This window comes from Puma concolor, chromosome B1 (assembly GCF_028749965.1).
Source record: "Puma concolor isolate L17-30 chromosome B1, mPumCon1.1.hap2, whole genome shotgun sequence".
NCBI classification, from domain to species: domain Eukaryota; kingdom Metazoa; phylum Chordata; class Mammalia; order Carnivora; family Felidae; genus Puma; species Puma concolor.
Window position 1 is genome coordinate 177,429,625 of NC_141670.1, and position 18,296 is coordinate 177,447,920.

At 36.1% G+C, this 18,296-nt stretch overlaps 1 protein-coding gene across 6 annotated transcripts in view; it reads left to right on the forward strand.

The window, feature by feature from the left end:
• The window catches only part of ARAP2 (ArfGAP with RhoGAP domain, ankyrin repeat and PH domain 2), a 222,008-nt gene that overhangs the window by 165,566 nt on the left and 38,146 nt on the right, over positions 1 to 18,296 (forward strand). For 5 of the 6 annotated variants that reach the window (XM_086705258.1, XM_086705256.1, XM_086705261.1 and 2 more), the window contains 5 exons: positions 685 to 832; positions 2,330 to 2,398; positions 4,938 to 5,012; positions 8,298 to 8,415; positions 17,545 to 17,673. In XM_086705258.1, coding sequence (XP_086561384.1) covers positions 685 to 832; positions 2,330 to 2,398; positions 4,938 to 5,012; positions 8,298 to 8,415; positions 17,545 to 17,673 — 539 coding nt within the window. The remainder of the gene's footprint in view (positions 1 to 684; positions 833 to 2,329; positions 2,399 to 4,937; positions 5,013 to 8,297; positions 8,416 to 17,544; positions 17,674 to 18,296) is intronic. The other variant, XM_086705260.1, reaches the window with a different exon arrangement.

Here is an 18,296-nt window from a genome sequence, read left to right on the forward strand (position 1 = left end):
AACTGTACTTTAAATGCTCTTTGTAAGGCCCAAATTTTGTAGCCTAATCATAGGGAGAGTTGACTCCTCTTTTCATGTCTTTTCACTGTAAAAAGACCTTCATAGTTATATCCAAGTCATATCCAATAATTATATTTTTTCATTGTTTGCTTTTTGAGAGAGAATATCCTATTTTGGCTAACCGTACAAACACATGCTGCTAAGTATTTTCTCACCTGATTTGCACTTCCTGGAAAATTCAGCTCAGCCTTGAACCTTGAATTTGGAACTGTCTACTGTATGCCTCTCAATTCACCTTCCTTGCTATTTTTCCTACTTACCTACTGCCTCCTTTCCCCTGTTTCATTTATGCTTCAGCCCCGCTGGTCATTTTACACCATTGTTTAAGCCCATCTTTATGCCTTAGCCTCAGGTTGTACCATTGTCTCGGTGCATCTCATCCAGTCCACAGGCAAGGACTGCTTTGTAACTTGTAGTCGTATCTTCTTTAACAGTAGTGTTTTCTTATATTCTTGACTGTAAGTACTCAGAAAAACAAACTGTGCATTGTTCTTTAAATCACCACCGTACATCTTCTATCAGAGACTTTTGATGTGTGTGTGTGTGTGTTAAATAATGATAAATGGGTATTATGACTAAAGTTCTATGAAGTGTGTCGTAATGAGCTATGCTTTTCTCTAACAGGGTTCAGAAATGCTCAGAAATCAATCACATGAATGCCCATAATTTGGCCTTGGTCTTTTCATCCTGTTTGTTTCAAACTAAAGGACAAACTAGTGAAGAAGTGAATGTAATCGAGGACTTAATTAATAATTATGTTGAGATATTTGAGGTAAATATTTTATATCCTGCCCTTGTTAAAATAGTTTCAATGTTACTGTTGGCAAATAAAAATTTATATTTTAGGATTTTTATAATCACGTCTTTATGAATATCTAAAAATAAAGAATAGTTACATGATCTTTAATATTTTAGATACAAGTAGCCTTTTTAGCTGTAGCCATTCATTTAAATTTGACTGCTTTGAAGCCATCTGGTGTCTGTTGGACAGAATATTCCTATTTATAGTGTTTCTGTGGCTTTTTTTTTTTCCTTGTCAGTGTGTGTATGCATTAAGTGTGTCTACTTAGAGGTGTGAAATTGTGAATTTTACAAATTTGGTAATAAATACCAGGCTGATAAAGTCTGCAATTGAATGCATTTTAGTGTTTTATTTTAATTGTGTCTGAATTGGAAATGAAGAAAATCCCGAAATAATGTTCTGTGGTTTTTACTAAGTCTGTTCTAATTATTTGACTTTCAATTTGCTATTTTATGAAGTTAATATATTCATGTTTCATCAGAAAACTGTTGGAATAAGGATAATTTCTTAGTTGAAAGAAGTAAAAATCGAGGAAATAAGCCCAGGGTTTGAACATGGGGGGTATATAGGGTATTTGGGTCAAAGGTCCAACTCCATTGCTTCATGAACACTGACCTCTTGATTACCACTAGCATGGTTGCATTTAACCTCTTGGGGCACTCTATTAAGTGGTGTTGTATAAGACTTCTTGTTTTCCAGGATAATGGGTACGTCAGTTGAAATTAAATGAGTTAATATAATAGGTTATTCTATGTAGAGTTCTTACATTCTTATAGTAAGTGATTGCAGGATTCCTTAGCCAAGGGAAAGAAGCTCTACTTTAATAAAATAAAAACACACCATTTGTATCTTCATTTATATAGGAATGGACACCAAGATTGTTGGATTCTCTTTGCTCTTTGATCTATTTCTTTCTATATGTGTCCACTGTTTTTGATCAACAGCAGCTTCTTTGCAGTAATTCTGATGCTGAGAAATGAAAGAATTAGGAAAAAAAAATAATGTGTGGCTTTACATGCTCTCTTTATTTTCTATGTTTGTACTGTTACATTAACAAAAAAATAAATGATTATTTTCGTAGTTTTGCTAACCCCAGCTTTAAATCATAGGAATTTTGTAAGCATTTAACAAGCATTTCAGTTTGAGAAATTAGTCTTATCTTGTAACCTACATCAACTCTAACAAATCACTCATTAGCCCCTTTGCTTATTAAGTCAATTAGCAGTACAGCTTCCATTGATGGAGTCTGCAGCTTGAAGTGATGTCATCATAAAATTCTCTGAACTTTATGAGGCTCTATCATGTTGGCTTTATTTCTGCCCTAGCTATGTGGGCCCATGCTGATTAAGATGGTCATTCTCATTTATTTTTAAATTGTTGGTCTTTAAATTCCTGAAGAGTTATGTGAGGATGAGTACCATCACTCCTTGTATTTTATTAGAATGTCCCAAATTATATTTTAAACAGGTTAAAGAAGACCAAGTCAAACAAATGGACATAGAAAATAGCTTTATTACCAAGTGGAAAGACACTCAAGTGAGTAGTAATAGTTAGATCTCCAAAGAATAAAAAAACAATTTCAAAAATAACAAAAACTAAAAACTTCTGTTGTAAGTAAAGCTGTTTGTTGTATTTATTTTCAAGTTCCTATTTGAAGCAAAGTAAAAGTAATGGGGAAAAAAGAACCTAGATAAAATAGTTGCCTAATTCTGCAGTGTGACGTTCATATGTGAAATGCCACAAAGTATGTTAATGCAAATTTTCAAAATACAGAAGGAAAAATCATTATTAATCTTATCAAATGCCCTTTATAAAATCAATTTCTAGTTACAAATGCACTATTAAAAATACGAGTGGATTTCAAAGGAAGCATTTAAAGCCAAAGAAATACAAGACTAAATTGAAAATTCAGCTCCGTAATGATTCTTTTTTCCATTATGATTTTGAAAATATAAATTATCTCTTCTATGCTTTTGCTCTGCATGCTCTCAGATGATTATATTAGTGGGAATTTTTCTAATGTCATCTTTGTAACATACACTGATTTATGTCTGAAATTGACTATTTTCTAAATCTTCTTTTGCTTTCCTCAGTTGCATTATATTGGATTTGTGTGTTCAGGGTGCACTGCCGTTTTCCAGGGTACCTTTCCTTGTTTGATGAGCATTCACTGAACTTTCTTAAAATTGGTATTTAATCTTCTTCTAATCACTAGGAGTTGTAGTGGATTCTGGATACAAATGTAAATAATATAAATGGGTCGAGTATCTTCTGTTTATAGATATACTCAGAGAATGAAGCAAATGCTTCCTTACTAGGAACTACTATTAGGAGCTTATTAGGAGCTACTATTCCATAAGAAGGAGAGGAGAAAGGGCTGCCATCCCAGTGCCCGAGATCCCTGAGTGCTAGCACTATGACAGTACTTACCTACGAAAGCATCGCCTCCATTTTGACCCAAAGTAATTAATGTAGCCTGTAAAACTAAGAAATCTGGCTTATTATCAGTTAGTTCTCCTGAATCACTGTTTTTTTTTTGGGGGGGGTGGCAAGGGGGATAGTCTCAGTCATGAAATAAAGGGTTTTGTGAACCCAAGGTATAATCTTTGGCAGCATTACCTATGTTGTAATAAGATAAAATATGAGTGTCCTTCTGTATTTTTATCTTTTATATTCATATTGCAATAATGAAATGAGTCTTGGCTGCTTTTTAATTAAGTATACGTAAGTAGAAGAAAAGAATTGTCTATAAAATAGTAGTAATTGGACAGGAAAAGTAGAATACTTCGGAAAAACCTGTTCTTTTGCTTGTGTTTTTCTCTAATCCATTCAAAACTCTGCTCTGGTGTGTTTTTCTGACAGGCTCCATGTCTTATCCCTGTTTGAATTTCTTAGCTATTCTTGTTTTAGCTTCACTCTATGAGTTCTTTGTGTTTGCGTTTTTAATTTTTAAAATGTGTCCTTCCTGGAGAGTTGTTTATGCAAACACAGTGAAAAGTAGAAATGTCAACTGTATCTTTTCTTTCCTAGAATTTTTGTGTATCATCAAAAATGAGTAAGAAAAATTGGAAATAAGCTTTTCTAAGTCTGTAATGCCAGAGTAATTAAAAACACTTCTTCAAAGTACATTTTTTAGATGTTTTCTTTACTATTTTTTCATCAGATTTTATTCTTAGGCAAATTTAACTTCAGAATGATAGTTTCTCCATTATGACCATTTTTTTTTAAATTGTGAGATATTATTTCTAAGTGGTTATATAACTTAAGGCAATTTCTGAAAAAAAACTACTCCAAGTATTTTTCATAGATTGGTTTAAATTCTGTGTTAATTATACTTTTCCTCATTATACTGTTGATCTACATGGTGGTATCTTACGGTTTTTATTTTGTTCAGGAGTGTCTCTTCTTCACTTAATATGTCTCCTGGTCTATAATAGTGACCCAAATAATGTAACACTTAATGCTTGGCTGAAAGTAATTAAAATAAAAACCTCTCCTTATCATCTATCTTATTCTTTCACTTCAAATTTTTTTTTCTTTGCTAACTATACTTACTCTTTTTGTAGTTGTAATATAGCTCCAACCTAATTTATCCTAAAATTTCAATTTTTGTGCATTATCGCTTTGAAAATCTAGCAATGCCTATTTTCTCTTTTAATTATGGGTATTCACCCACCCTGTAGATTAGAGCACAATTACATATGGATCCTTTTCATTCCTCATTTTGTTTCTCCTATTAACATACATGGTGATGGCTCTTATAGCTTATGTTGTTGAAAGTTCACATATTCCCCTTACAGACAGGTTTGTTATTTTAGTAAGAATATAAGAGTATTTCAGGACACTAAATTCTTAATTAAGAGATGAAGAAATTGCCCTGTGATTACATCCTTTGTGTAGATTCCTTTTTCTTAGTCAACCACATCTGGAAGATGAGAATTATTGTACTATTAACAGGCTCATTTCATTATTATGAAATATTTAGAAAAAGGACTAGGACTTTCTGTCTTAAGTGTCATAAGTATGTTCTCAGAACATACCTATATTTACTGTCTTCACATCTGCCCTTTCCTAGGTTTCCCAGGCTGGAGATTTGTTGATTGAAGTGTATGTAGAAAAGAAAGAACCCGACTGCAGCATTATAATTCGGGTGAGTCCTAAAGATGGATTTAAAGGATATTTCTGGAAATCGCAAGTATTAATACACATTAATTTATGTACCTTGAATTTTCCATCGTCTCTTGTATTTTATTTCGCCTGTCCAGTTCAAACCATGATTGATTGACAGGATTGACTTTTTATTCCAATATTCTCCAGGAATTCCATAACTTAGTTATTTGGAAAGAGAACATCTTTTTTTTTTTTTTTTTTTTTTTTAAATTTTTTTTTCAACGTTTTAATTTATTTTTGGGACAGAGAGAGACAGAGCATGAACGGGGGAGGGGCAGAGAGAGAGGGAGACACAGAATCCGAAACAGGCTCCAGGCTCCGAGCCATCAGCCCAGAGCCTGACGCGGGGCTCGAACTCACGGACAGCGAGATCGTGACGTGGCTGAAGTCGGACGCCCAACCGACTGCGCCACCCAGGCGCCCCTGGAAAGAGAACATCTTAATGCACTTTAGGTTATGGTTACGATATTCTATAGGTTCTAAAAAATAATTTGAGCTTAAATAGCTGCCCCTCCCTTTCCTAGCTTCTTAACATCAGGCAAATTAACTTACTCTGTCTGAGTCCCAATCATCTCACGTATAAAATGAGGAAAAATTAGAGTATTTACATAGTATCATTGATGTGAGTCCTCAGTAAGATACTGGGTGTAAAACACTTGGTGAATTGCCTGGCACAAATAATACTACTATTGGCACTTAATAATTACTACTAGTCCTATATTATTTTATTATTTATTAATAGTCTTCTACTCTTGTATCCTAGACTTTCTGTCTCCAATTTACTTGAATATTGGATAACTCTCTTATGAGAATATGAATCATTTTTCTTTCTTTTTTTTTTTTTTTCCTGAATTAAAAGTATCCCTCTCGTGCTGCCATAATTCAGTACTTAGTCAGCCTTAGGGGGAGGGTAACAGTGATAATTCAGATTCCTACTTAGTAAGACTACATTCTATGTTTGAAGAAGACATTTTGCCATCTAAAGTCCAATATTTAAACACAATGTTATGTATTTCTGGGCTTCAGTTTTGTTAGATGCATTGTAATTATTAATTTATATTTTTTAACGATTACATATTGTGTCTCTGTGGCACTGGTTAACTCACTTAGAACATGGAGTGAACTGCTACAGTAATAAGTTTTGTTCCAAAGAGGCAGGCCACTACTTGGCCACATCAGATTTCCTATGTTGATCGTGGCATGTTGATCATAGGGGACACGAGGAAGAAATACAGAGAATCAGCACGAGTCCATCACTCATGCTAGAGGAGGTGTTCAGAGCACATGACTTAGCTCCACTTACACATGCACTGTTTAGTAGCTCATTTTAACACAAGTTATTATAATTGAGCAAAATTCTTATTTTAAGTAAATGCACGTAAAGGACTATATAGTTTCACCTATAAGAACTCCAAATTTTCTTTAAAAACATAGCAAAAACTATGTAAAAATAATCATTAACATATGTTTCATGCTTAAGACTTTAGAAGACTATTCAGTTATATTTATTTCAGTTAGTTGTTACCTAAGTCCCAGGAAGCAGGTGAAACAGGAAATGTCTCAAGTTTTCATGAATGCAAACTGGAAGTTAAAAGTGTTAAGGCCAGAATACATACCTTGGTCATCAGATTCCTAACCTGATGCTCATCATACTGATTTCTATGTTCCTTAGAGTAATAATTGGCAAAGTGTACCGTGTGCAGTTCTAGGAGCTTCCTGTCCTTGGGAGCCCTCTGAGACAAGGAATGGAGTTCAGTTTTCCACTCCCATGTCTACCTGAGGCACTCCCTGCCTCTCTTGCGGTTTAGTTTCTCAGTAATTTATTATTTTAAGAGAGGGTTATGCTTCTTAAAAAAATGTCAGAGCCATTCAGATGAGCAGCATTATTGAAATGATTCATCTGATGTTTCTACTACAGTTTTCCACTTTGCCCAGATAGTGAGATTTTTTTTCTCTTTCAAGATTATATTTCATTGGGCTGTTTAAAATAAAAGATAGTGGACTTCATTGTATCATTAATACATTCCAAAGAAAGTACTAGGGGCGCCTGGGTGGCGCAGTCGGTTAAGCGTCCGACTTCATCCAGGTCACGATCTCGCGGTCCGTGAGTTCGAGCCCCGCGTCAGGCTCTGGGCTGATGGCTCGGAGCCTGGAGCCTGTTTCCGATTCTGTGTCTCCCTCTCTCTCTGCCCCTCCCCCATTCATGCTCTGTCTCTCTCTGTCCCAAAAATAAATAAAAACGTTGAAAAAAAAATTAAAAAAAAAAAAAAAAGAAAGTACTAAATTCCACAAAGCCCAGAAAATAGACTGTATGAGTTACCTGTAATGGAAGGTGTTCTGTGCTACTTACATATGTGCGATATGCTCATGATGGGTCATGGACAGGAGAAATGGTAACGAGCATGTTCCTGTTGGAAGAACTTTTAAAATAGGTGCATACTTCGACTGAAAATATGCAAACGAGGTTGCAGTCGCAGTATCCTAACTTTTAAAACATCTTCTCTTTGTTTACGGTTACAACTAAATTCAAATTGAAGAAAGCCAGCTTGCTTTTGTCCAGTGTGCATTTAAGATTGGCAAAAACAAAAACACGAAGAAACAAATCAAAAATCCCAAAAGTCCCTGAAGAAGACAGCATGCTTATGCCATGGCCTCAGGCTTTTGGACTCTCGTAGAGCTGGCCTCTGCCCTGCAGTCCTGGCTCTAGCGTGCTTTGGGACCCCACCATCTGTCACTTGGCATGGTGGGGCCCACCACAAACCACTAAGACCCTGGGGCTTTTTGGCATGGTAGACAGCAGTCGATTGTGTATGATTCGGGGCCCAGACTGAATCAACCAAACCACTTTGAACTCATGAATATAAAACTGATGAGTGAAATTTTTTACTCCTAGAATGCTGTTGGATTCACTGTCTAGTGAAAGATCTTCTGTGTATGATTAGGTACATTTTCTTTTTCCCTAATTGCTCACTGAGAAAAAACATATTTTCCCAGATTATGTCTATATTGTAAGATGTTCATGCGCTCACATTAAAATGTATTCTATTTTATGGAGAAGATCTGAATATGCTGTTTTTGTTTGTTTGCTTGCTTGCTTGCTTGCTTGTTTGTTTTCTTCTGTGTACTTAGAGAAGCTAAGTAAACATACCAAGGGAGAAACTTAAGAGTGTCGTAAGTTGGTGGATGGGGTTACCACTATTGGCTCTGTCATATAGGTATTTCTGTGTCCGATGTACATTCTGAAGAAATTTTGCTTCTCTTACAGATCTCTCCTGTGATGGAAGCAGAGGAATTAACTAATGATATATTAGCAATAAAAAATATAATTCCTGTGAAAGGTGATATCTGGGCCACATTTGAAGTCATTGAAAATGAAGAGCTAGGTAAGTGATTTTCATGATAGGATTCTTAAATTCCTTACAGTATGAAGAAGTACTATTTTTGTGCCAAGCAATTATGAACATTTTGTGTTTTTTAAAGATTAACTTCTCATTTTTCATTCCCTTCTACCTCTGTGCATGTGTTCTATGTCATTGCCACTTGAGTTTGCCCTCCTATGATTTTACTCATCTAAATGATTATTTTATTGACTATGGAAATATAATGCAAAGCATTAGACATCCATGTTGCTACTTTAAGAAATAGGCCTTTGTTTGTAAAGACAAGCAATTTTATTTGTAACTTCTAATTTTTTTAATGTTAAATAAACATAAATAAAATAAATAAGTTTTGAGAGAGAGAGAGGGCAAGCAGAGGAGGGCAAAGAGAGAGGGAGACACAGAAAGGGAAGCAGGCTCCAGGCTCTGAGCTGCCAGCACAGAGCCCGGCACAGGGCTTGAACCCATGAACTGTGAGATCATGACCTGAGCCGAAGTCCAGCACTTAATCGACTGAGCCACCCAGGCACCCCTGATTTATAACTATTCTGAATGGCACTATCACTATCCATCTCATTTCCTATATGCTGCTCTTTTAACAAAAACAATGTTGATTTAAAAGATTATTTATTATTAAAGAAAAAACTTTTTTAAGCTAGTAACAGCTTATTTTTTGTTTTTTGTTTTTTCTTTCCATCTTAGTGGAGTAGATCAGATATTTTATCATCTTTTATCTCAGACATGGAAGGGTAGAGATTTTAAAACACCTTGACTATCGCAGTAGTCAGATGCTGAATAAGCTTTACATTCTAATGACACCATTTGGTTTTAAAGACCTCTAGGAAAAAGAAAAAAAAAAAAGATGCAGAATGTCTTTGTCCCTTGACCATCTGTCTAGCTGCTACCTACTAAGGTGTTGGGACCCTTTCAAGTATAGCTGTCAAACTGCCAAAAGTAAAATCTTGCCACCTGCAAGCTCAAGATAAAAATTAAAATTCAACATTGAAATACCATATCATGTATTAGTAGGAGTGTTGTAATCTATGTTTGAATAAAATGGGATGTCAACTATTTTGTCTCTCATTAGTCTACATATTTTCATATCGTTGTTTTTATCATGCATAATTCTTTAAAAATCTAACTCCTGAAAAGGTAATAAAAAGTAATTTTTAGATATTAATTGTCAAGATTCAGTGACTCCCATGCTTTGGTGTTGGTTCACGCTGTGTCTTCCCATATTTGGTCTCTCCCATTTACAGAAAGTGGTTTAGCAGATGACCACTGTGACCCCCAGCTTCTAAGCCCAGTTAATTTGCTTCAGGCTTTACCTGTCCTCTCCAGAGGGTTTATTACTAAGGACTATTACCATTCCTTTTGAAGGCTTTTCACTCTGTATTTGATACTACCTGGATTGTCCTTCTTGCTCTCTACTCCTTTTATTTCATTTGTCAATTTTTCCTTTGTCTATCCACTAAGTGGTAGCTTTTTGCTGACCCAATCTCCTTTGCCATCTTTTTTCATCATGTATGTTCTTGATAGATAATCCCTTCCATTCTTGGTCTTTGCCTAACCAGGGTAGGCTGGTATTTCCCAAATGCATCTTTACTCTCCTGCATCTGGCCCACCAGTTTACCTCCTTTAAAACCCATACTAAGGGTTCCATTGAACTTTGTGTCTCTTGAGGAGAGCTCCTTGGAAAGAAGGAGGAACTTTCTTTTTCTGTCTCTAGTGTCTGGCATAATGCCTTACACATAGTTGCCATACAGTTAAAATCTAAATAAGTAAAGCACAGTTTTTCATTACTATATGGTATATAGGTGGTACAGTCTTTTGATTTTTTGTTGTTTAATTTTAAGGAAAGGGTTAGGTTACTAGCTTCATTGTAATTGTAAGTAAAGGATAACTCTCAGTATTACTGCCAAAGTTATCTTTCTAAATCACAAATAGGATCATATTGTTCCACTGTTTAAAACCCTTTCGTTAGGTGCTTATTGCCTGTCCTTCAAGATCCAGTTTAGATGGTCCTTCTTCCATGATGATGTTTAGACAAACATAGTTCCCACTGAGCTTTTCTGATTATTTGATTATAGATCCATAATACTGCATATTATCTGACTTGTAGAATAGTATCGTGTATCTGCCTCTGCCCCAGAATATTAGTTTTTCAGGACATTTGCCGTTATTTTTTAGACCTTTCTATCTGTCACTACCTCTAGTGTAGTGCAGTGATATAGAATAGACCCTAAAAATATCTTACTAACTGAAGTGGAATAAAAAATACATGCATTCGGAACTTGAGTGACTCAGACTGTTGCTGTTTGGATTAGATGTATCCAAGTAGAAGGTACATGAAAAGTAATTCCTGTTTACAGATTAGGAATCACTAGGAGATTCCAAGGCCCTGCTTAGCTCTTAGACAGCTGATTGTTTCCCATGTGCTTCTATTTCTGTTGAATTTATGAGGACATCCACAGCAAAATAATGAATTATGGATTTGGGGATAGACATCCTCTCCCACTGCCCTTATTCTCTCAAGGACTGATTTAAAGCATATCCCAGTGTCACATCATTGGAGCTCTATGCCTTTGGGCATTGGTCCTCCTGACTGAGAAGAACAAGCAGAATGAGTGAAGACAGGAAGTAATTATTTATAGCTAGAAGAGAGGTTGCAGTATATCTGGCAACATTGTTACTAGATTTCATCTTGGAAAATGAAAGGCTGCTTACTCTGAAAGTGGCTGGTTATTAACTTGCATATGACAATTAGTACTTCACAAATTGCAAGATTAGAGTGAGTTGGGTTTTTTGTTTTGTTTTTGTTTTGTTGTTGTTGTCTTTTGGTTTCTTTCTAACTCAAAAAAAAAAAAAGTTATCTTGGGGTTCCTGGGTGACTCAGTTGATTAAACGTCCAACCCTAGGTTTCAGTTCAGGTCACAATCTCATGGTTTCGTGAGTTCAAGCCCCACATCCGGCTCTGTCCTGACAGTGCAGAGTCTGCTTAGGGTTCTTTCTCTTCCTCTCTCTCTGCTCCTCCCCCACTCATGCTGTCTCTGTCTCTTTCAAATAAATAAACTTTAAAATAATAATAAAAAGAGGTTCCTGGGTGGCTCAGTCTGATGAGCGTCCGACTTCGGCTCAGGTCATGATCTCACAGCTCATGAGTTCGAGCCCCGCATCAGGCTCTGTGCTGACAGCTCAGAGCCTGGAGCCTGCTTCGGATTCTGTGTCTCCCTCTCTCTCTGCCCCTAACCCACTTGCATTCTGTCTCTCTCAAAAATAAATAAACATTAAAAAAAATTTAATAATAAAAAAGTTATCTTGATGAAAATATAAAAACACTTATGAGATAATCAAAGGAACACCCCGTGTACACCAAGAAAGAATACATTTGATGGAGTTAAGAATTCACATTTGGCGGGGCGCCTGGGTGGCGCAGTCGGTTAAGCGTCCGACTTCAGCCAGGTCACGATCTCGCGGTCTGTGAGTTCGAGCCCCGCGTCGGGCTCTGGGCTGATGGCTCAGAGCCTGGAGCCTGTTTCCAATTCTGTGTCTCCCTCTCTCTCTGCCCCTCCCCCGTTCATGCTCTGCCTCTCTCTGTCCCAAAAATAAATGGACGTTGAAAAAAAAAATTAAAAAAAAAAAATGTTATGTAAAGAATTCACATTTGGCATGGTTTTAATATCTGGTCAACCCTTTAAGTAGAATTCTCCAGAAGAGAAAGCTAAGATCATTTTTACTGCCTCTAAGGGAGCAGTGCTAGGAGAGCAGCAGAGGGGCCAGTGATTGTGCTTTACTGAAGCAGATGGAACCTGTGTGTTCCACCTGACCTGCTGAAATGTTAAAAGCTTTATTTCTAGTAGCATGCAGGGAAGATAAAGTAAAATATAAAAAGAAGCTAAAAGTGAAGGCGTTGGTAGTCACAAGATTGTAGTTGATAGGAAGAATGTCAGTAGAGAATTGCTGCTTTTTCAAATGTAATTATAAATCCCCCAAGTAACCAAAAATAGTCTGAGAGATAGAGAGGTAGAGGGGTAAGTAAGTGAACCAGAAGTGCTGGATTTTGTTTTAGGTGTCACTAAATTTTCTACCCTATCATATCCAATGCCCCTTTTATAATAAGTATTTTGTAACATTTCCTGTACTCTTCTGAGATGCTCTATTATATTTAGTTTTTTTTTTAATAATACCCTAGTTATATAAAAATAAGAGGAAAATATGTTATATAAATGCCCAGAAACCCCTATATGGTTGAGGATAATGAAAATAGATTCTTAAACCTATGAATGGAATTGCCATGGGTATGGCAAGTACCAAAGCAGACTGATAGAAGCATGTCAATTTGTGACTCATATATCATTAGCATCACTGCTGTCATTGGTGAAGTTGTGTCCTAGTCCATTCAGGCTGCCATAGTGGAATTCCATAGATGGGAGCTTATAAATAGTAGAAATTATTTTCCACAGCTCTGGAGGCTGGGAAGTTTCACAAGATCAGGGTGCCAGCAGGTTCAGTGTCTGGTGATGGCCTGTTTTCAGCTTCATAGAGGGCTGTCTTTTCCCTGTGTTCCCACATGATGGAAGGGAGCTCTTTGGGGTCTCTTTTACAAGGGCACTAATCACATGCATGAGTGCTCTGCATTCAAGACCTCTCTGAAAGGCCCTACCCCCTAATACCATCACACTGGGGATTAGGTATCACCATATGAATTTGAGGAGGACAAACATTCAGACCATAGCAAATGGTGGGCAACTTTCATTTTGCTTATATGGTAGTCAGATTGATGGAAAAATATGACCTATTAAAACCATATAAATACTTTAAGAATGTGTATGTAAAGCTGAGTTAAATTCTAGGCTCAGCTAATTTCTGAGTTGGTTTCCCCTCTAAGTGAAGGTCTGGTGGGACATTTGAAATTTGTACTAGGTAGAGAAACAGTCATTCTTGTCTTATTCATTGAAAGATGCTAAGTAACCTTCACCCACTGCTGCCAGTCATTAAGACAAGCTGAAACCTACCCTGGGAGAGGGTACCACCTTCATCCAGAGCTAATCTTCTGAAGTATGCTCTTATCTTAATGCTTCAACTTCAAACGGAAAGGCCTTCACATGCTGGAAGAGGAGGAAGAAGAAAAAAAAAAAAAAGAAAAACACCCAAGGGGCCTCATTTAAGTGGGCTTCTTCACTGAGCGGTTCAAGTTTTTTGAAGCAGTTGCTTTCTCTGAAGGAGTATCAGAACATTTTCTTGTTTCTTCCTCATAGTTACTGTGATATGGAAGAGCTGTTCATTTTTTCATCAGGATTCTTTCCAGCCCTTCTTCTGATGACACAGAAATGCTTTCACCCTCTGATTGTGTGGACAGGACTGAGAAAACTTGCATAGCTCTTAGTTTGGCGCTAAGAATTTTACTATTGGGGTAATCATGATTGTTTGAGGAAATCCTGTGTCATTACTGCCAAAAATTTAAGGACAACACCTGTTAATTACAGTGGAAATTGGATAGCTCTCTCTCTTTTTAACAAGGCAGGCCAGGTTTATTCTGTGGACATGATTTTAAGATATGGAAAATGAGGGGCGCCTGGTTATGAGGTGTTCAGTCGGTTAAGCATCTGACTCTTGATGTTGGCTCAGGTCAATATTTCACAATTTGTTAGTTCGAGCCCCACACTGGGGCATTGTGCTGACAGTGTGGAGCCTGCTTGAGATTCTCTCTGTCTCCAACTCTCTCTGTTCCTCCCCCCACTCGTGCTCTTAACTCTTTCTCTTTCTCAAAAAAAAAAAAAAAAAAAAAAATTAAAAAAAGATAATGATAATGTGATTTATGTAACTAAATAACCTCCTCCATAACCTCTGCTTCTCAAATAACTATACTGAATTCTTAGCAATTTTTATGCTATAGATAGTAAGCAACTGAGTTATTTATTTCTAGTAATGCCCTAATGCCAGATGATGTACATACCATATAATCTATCATGACAGATGGCTGCAAATGGAACTGTAAATAAAAACTTGTTTATTGGTAGGAATTTATATTCTAGCAACGTTTGATGTCTCAATTTCCCCTGCCTATTATCTCTTAAGGTGGATTTTAATGCCATTTTATAAACATAGCATTGGTAGTCTAATAAATATGTAACCTTTTCATCCCATGTTTCAGCTCTGTTTTTATGCAGGAACTTGGATATTCAGGATTTTCACTGTCCTAAAGCATGTCATAATATGATACTGATGTGAAAAACATACTTAGCAAATTTTTTTGCAAATCTGTATTTTCTGTATCTGTGGTGTCAGTTATACTGTGATTGTAATATCACTAAGAACGGTTAAGAGCTACCACTGTAGTATCTGTCAACTTACAATAGGGACCCTCTTTAATGCAAATGTTCTAATACTTGGAAGTTTCATTACCAATTTAATTTGATAATAAAGAAGAGTGAGATTTTATGTTAATCCAGATACTGTTTTCCAGTTGGGAATATAATTCTTACCTCTAAGCCGACTGTGGGCTCATCAGTTTCCTTAAGTGCAGGATGTTGAAAGTCTCTTGGTATTATTTCCTTGCCATCTTGTCACCAAGGATAGGAAAGTGTAGAGGGAAGTATGAATTGACATTGTTTTTTTACTTATGTTTGGTCCTCAGAAAAATCTTGGTGAGTTGATACTTTTTTCTCCAAATTACATGTAAGAAAATAATTATGTGAGAGTTCACATACTTGCCCAAAATAAAACTTAAGTTGGTGTTTAAAAATACTGGGTTTTAAAGTCAGGTGGATATGAGGTTCACATCTTTGTTCTTCTCTTGAACCAGATCTTTGGCCTTAGGCAAGTCATCCCTCTAATCCTTGTTTTTCTTTATATGTAAAATATGAATGATACCTAATGAAGAGTGCCGTGAGGATTAAAAGTGATAACCTGTGTATCTGGTACAGACAATTCTGATACATGGTTATTCCAGAAATGACAACTGTTAATGGTATCAGTACCATTGCAAGTAGTGGAACCAATAATTACATACATTATGCCAAATGTAAAGAGAGTACTTATTCTATAATTAGTTTTTTTAAGAAATATAGTTAATTCTAATTATAACCTCCATTAATAGAAGGATTAATTAATGGATTAATCAACAATTGAATTTATAACTTTGACAATTTATAGGAAGTTATGACCTTTGTCAAAACTTTTAGAAAATTACTTGAAGAAAAATGGGACTGACAGAGCATAGAAGATTTTGGCTGACTTTGAAATTTGGCAGAATTTTGTCTGCTGATTCATTACCAAATATTTTCTGTTAATTATAGTCCACCATAGAAACGTCTAGTAAGGGGGCACCTGGGTGGTTCAGTTTAGCGTCCGACTTCAGCTCAGGTCATGATCTCACGGTTGGTGCGTTCAAGTCCCGCGTCGGGCTCTGTTCTGACAGCTGAGCCTGGAGCCTGCTGTGGATCCTGTGTCTTACCTCTCACTGCCCGCCCCCCACTCATACGCTGTCTCTCTCTCTCTCTCTCTCTTTCTCTCTCAAAAATAAATAAACATTAAAAAAAAAAAAGAACTGTCAAGTACTTAGCAGTCTGCTGTGTACTAAGGGGTATATATATGTACACAAGAGGTAGATTTGTCTTTAAAATGTATGGCCTAGTTGCTTTTTTTTTTTTTTTTAATTGCCATTGTCATAATGAGTAGGCTTGCTCTAATAAATACTGAATAGTAAAGCAAAAATCTGGTTCTTTACAATGGCAGCAGAAAAATTTGGTTTTTTTTTCTTCTGTGGACTGGGGATTATTGATACATTCTGGAATGCTGAGGTCACAGCAGGGGGAGAGGAGTATTAAGGAGATGTGATATATTTGTTCTTTTTACTTATGATTGTATCACCAATTAAAATATCATGGTTCCTATGTGAGTATGATGCTCTTGACATGCTCTTTGTTTGTCATTCGTGTTTTTACTTTAATTGAAGGTGAAAAGCCAGAATGCTGTGCTCTTTGTATTTAGGAGGGGATGAAAGGGTTGAATTGACTTATATTCGACTGTGACCCTGAGAAAGCTGCATCAGCATGTTTATGCTAGAGCTGATGCTCTTGCTATTTCAATTGTGCCATTTTCAGGGTACTGTGAAAAGGTTTGAATTTCTTTTATTCCAGCCTATGTTCGGTTCTAACATTTTATTAACTGATTGTCATATTTTTATCCAGAAAAAAAATTTACTATAAAGCTTTGATTGTGATTCTAAGACCAGTTTGTTGTTGTTGTTGTTGTTTTAACTCTGTGCTAAGAATTTGTAACACATTTAAAAGTATGATTGCCTAAAACAAAACATATGAATGAGTATCAAGGAGAAATGTTTAAGATGTGATTAACTTCTTGCTTTTGGCCTATTGTATCAACAGTTAATACATAATATTGCCACATAGTATCTCACTGATAGATATAAATGACGTAGTAGTATTTTGATTATTTTCATCTGTTCTCTGTTGAAGGCATATTTTTTTAAAAAATGTTTATTTACTTTTGATAGAGCAAGAGCAGGGGAGGGGCAGAGAGAGAGGGAGACAGAGGATTCCCCAGTGGGCTCTGTGCTGACAGCAGAGAGCCAGATGCATGGCTCGAACCCATGAACTGTGAGATCATGACTTGAGCCAAAGTCAGACGCCTAACTGACTGAGCCATCCAGGTGCCTCTTAGGCACATTTTATAATTTCATATTAATTGACTATGATAGTATCAGCTATAAATTGTTCACTGGTATTGATCTGATATTATAACATGCTAATGTCAGGATAAACAAAGGTTATTACTTACTACTGAGCAAAATTAACTTTGCTAGTCCTTTTACAATTAATTACGTGCATATTTGTATAGCTTTCCAAAAGCAAGCCAGAATATTATCTGAATTAAAAACAGAGGAAGAAACCCCGCATAGATTCATTTATACAGTAAATTTCATCATATGTTTAATGGTGTTCTAGGTGTTAGGGTCTCTTGTATGTAGCCCTAGCATTATTACTGTGTAACATAAGATATGGTCATATTTTTTTGTTGCATATACATATTTCTTAAAGGATTTTTTTTTAATGTATAAAAGCTGATAACTTACTATTTTTTTCAGTTTGATTCAGTATTATTTTTTTTTTGCAGAACGCCCACTTCACTACACAGAAAATGTGTTGGAACAGGTGCTTCGGTGGAGTTCACTAGCTGAACCTGGTTCTGCTTATCTTGTGGTGAAGAGATTCTTAACCATTGACACAGTCAATCACTATAATGGTAGGTGTTATTTCACCTTGCAACTACAATAGAAAATTCAAGTGGCTAAAGGATAATTATTATGGCTCAAGGATTATTTGATAATGTAAAAAATGAGAAGCTGCATACAAAATCTACTTGACACAGTATTGTAGAATAGGAAGAAGAATATAGAGACAGAGTACCACATGCCCAAGTCAAATTTTCCTGGAAAGTAGCACACTGCTAATACTGGCTAATTTGATGTCCCAGGTTAAGGTTTTTGGGAAGGAGTGGTTTATATTTTTTTAAAAGGACTTTTTTTTTGCAACACTTTTGTGTCTTTCTAATTTTTAAATAGATGGTGACTCTTCTTCCTGAATTATGTTCCCATTTGAAAGTTCTCTGAGCATTCAAGTGCAAGTTATACAAACTCTGAGACTGAGTATTTGTAATTCTCACTTATTTTGGGGGTGGTACTGGGGGAAAGAAAAGGAAGTACAAAATGATACGCTCCCAATAAGGATACTTGCCATCCATCTGGGAGAAGACACATACACACGTGAGGTAGAAAAAGTTAGCACAAGGCAAACACGCAGGACAGTCTCTGAACCTTTGTGAGGTATCAGAAAACTTTTATTTTGGAACTGATTCATCTGTTATAT